At 38.6% G+C, this 6,941-nt stretch overlaps 1 protein-coding gene across 1 annotated transcript; it reads left to right on the top strand.

Moving 5' to 3' along the window:
* Positions 1-444: 444 nt before the first annotated feature.
* Positions 445-6,025, top strand: LOC145766087 (E3 SUMO-protein ligase KIAA1586-like). Its single transcript, XM_082577745.1, has 3 exons — positions 445-1,686; positions 3,286-3,360; positions 6,020-6,025. The coding sequence occupies exons 1-3, from the start codon at positions 445-447 to the stop codon at positions 6,023-6,025; spliced, it is 1,323 nt and encodes a 440-aa protein (XP_082433871.1).
* The last annotated feature ends 916 nt before the right edge of the window (positions 6,026-6,941 follow it).

Consider the following 6,941-nt stretch of genomic DNA (forward strand, 5'->3'; position numbering starts at 1 on the left):
AATAGCCACCATTTGAACTTCCACCAGATTTGCAAGATTACGGTTTTCAGTTTGGCGGTTTTCCCGCAGAGTTAGTCTAGTTTTGTTGCCAAGCACTGGGAAAATGTTAGCTTTGTCGCAATTGCCAGTTGCAAAATTTGGCTAGGTTTGCTTCAGAGTAGAAGTAGCCTACAGTTAGGCAACAGGTTAAGATTTCGACAATGCCCAGGATTGTCAGTTTCATGGTTTTCCGGCAGATCAGAGCTAGTTTGGGCGACAAAATTGTAACAATTGTGCTAGAGAAATGTTTTCTTTTTAGTTCTAGTTGAGCATTTGAATAACATCTAGTAACACTAGTATATTTTCAGTTATTACAAATTATTCTTAAAGTGAAGCTAGTGTTAGATTAAGTTTGCAACTTTGAAGAGCTTTCTGTGTTTGTTTTTAGTTATTAAGCTATTTGCTATGTCCGCTCCGCCAGCAAAACGGCAAAAGACAATACTAAGTTTTCTGAAAGCTAAAAATAGAGATCAAAACTTTATGGAAAGCAATGAGCTTGATGTTGCTCAAAGTGAACCTCAAAATGATAAAACTTTGCAGGATGTGACCGAATCTCTTGAATCTAACGCACCGAATTTACATGCAAACGCAGATTCGGCCTCTGGTATTTCTATTGATGATATTTGGACTGCTGAGCAGAAAAAGTATTTTCTTTCTGAAAATCCATGGCTGTTTATTTCCGACACGAAAGGCATAGGTTGTGCAGTATGTAAAGAAGTGACATTGGCAAGGATGCATAAAAGTAGAGGGATCAAGGTAAGTATGGAGTGGACTTCTGGTAGTGTAGTAGCTACAGGTGTTCTGAAATCCGATCGACAAAAATCTTTGAGAAAAAAAATTTACAAACATAAGGACTCTGAAACCCATAAGAAGACTACACAGATTATGAATAGCGAAAAGGAAGGCAAGTTAGAAAAAGCTATTGACCGGAGTACAAGTCACATGATGGCAATAACGATTAAGTGTATGCGTACAGCATACTACATTGCGCATGAAAATAAACCTATATCCGACTTCCCTGACTTAGTACAACTCCAAATTATTAATGGAGCCGATATGGGCACAACGCTACGAAGTCGCTTTACATGCACCTCGATGATCGAGAGCATTGCTGCCACGATGCGAAAACAAGTTACCTGTGCAATTATAGATCGCAAGATGAACGTTTCTTTGATTGTTGATGAATCAACGTCACTCTCAAAGAAATCATGCTTGGTTGTGTATGTGCGCAGTATTTTATGTGATAACGAATCTCCAGAAAACATATTTTTGGATCTTTGTGAACTTGATGGCCAAGATTCGGTTTCTGTTTATGAAGCAATTATGAAAGTACTGAGAGAGAATGGTTTCACTGAAGCTTATTTGAAACGACATTTGATTTCCTTTACATCTGACGGTGCGTCTGTAATGCTGGGTACGAAGAGCGGAGTAGGGCCCAGAATGAAAGAAGTATTTCCGAACATAATTTTGTGGCACTGTTTGAATCACCGGTTGGAATTAGCTGTATCTGATGCAATAGACACTGTAGATGGATTTTATCACGTACAGGCATTTTTTGACAAAATTTACAGTAGCTATTCGAGATCCGCGAAGTTGCATCGGGAACTGAGCAGCATTGCCACAGAGTTCGATGTCGAGTTGAGGAAAGTAGGTAAAATTTTCAGTGTGCGTTGGGTTGCGTCCTCACATCGTGCTATCAATGCTCTGTGGAATAGTTTCCCAGCATTGTATAAACACTTCACAACCCTCGCAGAAAGGAAGAATATTAGAGCAACAGATCGGGCCATGTTCAGAGGTCTCTGCATCAAAATGACCACCAAGGAATTCGTAGAAGATCTGGCGCTTTTAAAAGATTGTCTTCGGCAATTATCACTTTTGTCAGAAACTCTCCAGACTGGGAATATCAACTTCGTAGTAGCTAATCGTCATGTCAAATGGACTGTTAATTCTCTACTTCAAATAAAAAAAGCTATTCAAGAAGGAAAGTATTCGTTTGATGAAGTTGTTAACTTGAGTCCCGGAAGTACAAAAAACTACTCCTTTAAAGGCATAACATTAGACCAGTTCAAAGCTCGACGTAGAGACTACCCTTCTTTTGATCGTAATCAGTTTATTCAAGCTTTGGTTGACAACATTGGAAGCAGGATGGTGGACACCAACAATGAAAATTCTGTGAAGAGCTTGGAAATTATTGTACCAGAGTTATGGCCTGCTGCAGTCGAAGTTCCATGGCAAGAAGGGGAGCAGAGATTACGAAAAATAGAGGAGAGATTTCATGTCATCACTCCTATTTCCGATTTTCGATTGTATGTTGACAATCCTTGTCATATACCAGATAGGGGAGACTGGGGTAAAGTGTGCAATGGGGTAAGATGAGCAACCTCTGTTTATGGAAAAACGAGTCGGCGGAATTTTTTTATTTTTATTCTGGATGTATCACTCATAATGCCACTTCATTCAATGTATTTGTTATGTCCACTGAGAATTGCATTTTACAATGGCACGCAATTATATCAGATTATATTGCTTATGTCGAAAATTCGAAATTTTTATTTTTTTGCCAAAAACTGAATAACTTTATTGTTACACTATGTAAATCAAATCTGTTTTTTTGTATTGGTAAGCATAAAGTGTGACGATATTCAATAAAACGTTCAGGTTGGTTAGTCTTGTAGTTTTTTAAATATTTGTAATTTTGTCACAAAAATCAGGATGGGGTAAAGTGTGCAATGCTAGTTGAAGTACTGTATGTTGGAGCAGTTGCTCAACTTACCCCAAAAGAAATAGCCTTAGCTTATTTAATGTTTGAACTGTTAAATTTGTGTCTTTTTAGGTTCGTATTGGATAAAAAAACAGTGTTGTATTATGAAGCATAATGCCTCGCAATTATACAAACAAACTGACAGGGGAATGCTTCAACTTAATCGAATTGCTCAACTTACCCCAGGTCATTGCTCAACTTACCCCAGGTCATTGCTCAATTTACCCCAAACAATTTATGCCGGGGTAAGTTGAGCAACACGCGAATAAGTATCAATATAAAAAAATATAAAAATCGCAAGGTGATAAAACTCAATCTAAAATGTAGCTGATTCACTAGTGCTTTAAGTTCACCCTATTAAAATTTTCCAAAACAAACCGTTCTTTTGTAAAAGCGACTTAAGCAAAAAGGTGCTCATCTTACCCCACCCTCCCCCGATAAAGTTGCTCAAGAACGTAGTACTAAACATGATTGCTATAAGTTCTGCTGAAGCCGAACGTGGATTTTCACAAATGAACTTGGTCATCACACCGCTACGATCACGGCTGACCATATCACTTGTTTCAGCATTGTTGTTCATCAGCATCAATGGACCACCTCCTCATTTATGGAATGGCACTGCGGCAACTCAAAAGTGGTTGCAGACTCATCGGTCGGCTGTGGATATTCAAGTTAAGCATTCTAAGCTGCCCACATTGAATGAACTCAGATCTGTGCAAAAGCTGTTTGCTGGCTAAAATCAAGGACTGTCGTGGTGCTTATAACTTAGCCCATAAAACCAGGCGCGGATCTAGGAGTTTTTTTTGGGGGGGGCCAGAAAATTTGAAAATGAATTAAAAAGTAAGAAAAAACAGATATGAACAACCAGTGGCGTAGCCAGGAATTTGGGGGGTTTGACGGCCGGCGGGCGAAGCCCGATGGCGTGTTCGCCAAAGGCGACACCCAGCGGCGGGGGGTCTGGGGGGCCTCCCCCATAAAATTTTGAAAAATTACTTTGAATTTGGTGCATTCTGAGAGCATTTTTAACAAAAATATGGGTAGCCTATAAATATTCCTGTGAAATGGTGCTGTCCGGTGGCATAGCAAAAGGATAAGATCATGTTTTCTTCGGCATTTTTTCGGTAATAAAGCTAAGTCTCTATGTTTTCTTGTTGGTAGTTTCTGGCTGAGATGTTTGAATGTTTGGTATTGGCAAAACTCGCTCTTTTAATGCAGTTTCTCTTAAAATTAGGCAAGCTTTGTTTTAGAGACATGGAAACTGAAAGCATCATTCTCAATATCGTGACGTCACACGCGTGCCAAAGGGGGGTTGTAAGTCCGCTGTGGGACTAATATCAGCTGTTTAGAAGCATATCAAACCATTCAATAATTTCTCACAAAATTTCGGGGGGGGGCCCGGGCCCCTTGGGCCCCCCCCATAGATCTGCGCCTGCATAAAACCAAAGACCTGGCAGACAGGCTATTTGTTTTGTGTAATCTCGTTTGCACCAACTTGGAATATGCTTTTGCTGTAATTGGAGTTTTTTAAACTGTTCGTTAATAACTAAATGAGATTTTAGTGTAACTGTCACATTGGCAGCTTATTGGTTCTTATATAGCAAATCTGCAACAACAAGCGCTCATTTCAAGAATTGCATTTCCTTACTTTCCTATTGCAGTCAATGTTTTTGCAAGTGTGCTTAAGATTGGCTCATACAAATAAGTTTACAATTGAGTTAAGAGATTGGAATTATCTCATGCAAATCGAGTTTCAAGTGTAGGCCTACGCAGTAAAAACAAGCAAAGGAGATTGCAGCACAGTCTCTATATTACTAGTCTGGTAGCTCAATGGCGTTGCTAGGCAAGGCTGTGTCTTGGCATTTGAGACAGCGCCTCAAGTGGTGGTAGAGTACTTTTGCATGTCGCAGCCAAAAGTCTAGGCACTAGGCAGACTTAGCGGAGTAATATCAACTGCAGGTTGTTTTAACCTTAAGTAGGCTAAATTCGTATTTGCAGATTACCGCTAAATAGGCCTAGGCTATTTTTTCTTATTACCAGATTATCCTACTAAGTTAGTCTTAAGTTTTTAATATAGAGACTGTGGTCAAATCACAGAATCTGTTTGTAAGGTAAGCTATGCAAATACAGGAATATTGCCAACTATCAACGGTGAAACTGCATGATATTGTGGTTGCAAACTGTTTTTAACTAATGTAGAATGTTTAGGATGTTAGTTACAGTTAATATCTAGCATGACTACGTACAAGTAGTTAAAATATGATGTGAGTTTTCAAATTACTAAGGAATTGATTATAGTTTGAAGTAGTGGTTTTTAAAGTTTCAATGTACCAAGTATATACAGCAGCTTAATAATTGAAGGGTTTAATTACTAAATATTTGTGGAAGCTTTAAGCTGAAGTAGGCTTGAAATTAGTACCGTAGTTGGCAGATGCTACTTAGCCAGCATCATTTCCAAAAACATTGATTGATCAACTATAATTCAGTTGACACTTATTTTTAAAAAGTGTATGAAGTTGGATACATTGGACGTAGTGTATCTCACCGAAGAAAGTGCTCGGCTTGCAAAGAATTGCTTGTGCAAGATTATAAATGTACATAAAATCCAAGACTGTGTACCAGAGGAATATGCCCAGTTGTTTGAGTTAGCTGATCGTGGAGGTTTGTCTGCTCCTACAGATGCTCGACTGTACTACATTATTTTCTATATGTTTGTGTAGAGATCCTACCCCAATCAAGGAACTTCAAACATCCTCCGAAACCAGGCAACAATGAGCGACGTGGCAGTCGTGACACCCCCCTTTCAAGGGTTAATATGCTTGCCAATGGCAGCAGGGGACCTGGAGCCACCGGAAACACATAGGCCTAACAATGTTGGCGTTGCAGCAGTATTCATTATCTTTGTTTAATTTTCCAAAAAAATGAATATATACGGTCTCATAGTATTGGCGATTCCATGTAGCCTTATGATTTTAAATGCTATAGTGAAATGTTTATAATACTATAGTTACGTTTTATCAGTGTTTGCATATTTTTGCTCACCATATGCTCAATTGGAAGTGGCTATTTTTCCACACTTAATGCCGTGGTTACAATCAGGTGTTGCCAGAGTTAGGATTAAAGTAAGGAAGGGTTAAGGTTAGAGTTAGGAATAAGATTAGCGTTTTCATTTTTGCCCAGGACTAAAAAAATTTACAAAATTCATGTTTTTGTTTTCAACAGCTTTAAACTCTTCTCAAATTAGACCAGAATTCCTTATCTGGCAACACTATTGAGGTAATTATTACACTATATAGTGTAAATATAGCCACAGCTTACTCAATTTTGTGCTGAGTACTCTTAAAAGTTGTTACATGAAACACAGAGACGTTTAGATGTTATGTTTTGTTGATTTTCGTTTGAGCGTAGTAACCCTCATAAGGCCCATGCCGTTTTTGAGTCAGAAGTCCCCTTCTCTGTAGTCTCGGGATACCGCGCCTACAGTTCGAATGTTTAGCAGTACCGCCAAAACTTTAGATATGGTGAAGTACTCTGCAGTGAAGGGATCTAATATCGAGAGTGAACATTAGACTAACTACTCCGGCATACTGCGCTTTATTTAAGTTACGGTGTTAATAGAAAGCCTATTTTATTCTTCAAAGTAATGTCCTATGAAATCAGCTCGAAAAGCATACGATGAAAGTATGCTATGATGTTTATTGTACAAATCAAAAACGCATAACAAAATACAACAGGAATCCTACTTCAATGTTTGCTTTTAGAATTGTTTATACTTTTCACAGTGCTACAGTGCACTGTTCGGCTTATGCGATTGTTCAGCTGTTTTGTTTTTACCATGTAAGAAGTCTTGCAGTGGCAAAAAATATAACCTCCTCATTCGCATCTCCAGCACTTTTTTTATAAGTTCATTTTTTTTCTGACCATCACAGCGAAAACAATACATGTCAACATAGCAAGGGTCTAGAAAAGTTCTTTAAAAGCGCCTTCGTAGAGAGTTTCCAGTTAATGGATTGCTGTATACCTTGCACAGTCCAGGTCCGGCAATAAGCTTTCTTCACAATAGTCACGATATGCATCAGGCAGATTAAGGTTGTTGATTTCATTGCGCAATATGTCGGTGTAATACAATACTGTAATACTCCAC

The sequence above is a fragment of the Aplidium turbinatum genome, chromosome 3 (assembly GCF_918807975.1).
Source record: "Aplidium turbinatum chromosome 3, kaAplTurb1.1, whole genome shotgun sequence".
Taxonomy (NCBI): Eukaryota; Metazoa; Chordata; class Ascidiacea; order Aplousobranchia; family Polyclinidae; genus Aplidium; species Aplidium turbinatum.

Excerpts from the sequence above, each read along its gene's own strand:
- LOC145766087 (XM_082577745.1), top strand. The coding sequence starts at position 445 with ATGTCCGCTCCGCCAGCAAAACGGCAAAAGACAATACTAAGTTTTCTG. Across the intron at positions 1,687-3,285 it reads TCGATGTCGAGTTGAGGAAA|GCTGAAGCCGAACGTGGATT; the intron begins GTAGGTAAAATT and ends GCTATAAGTTCT.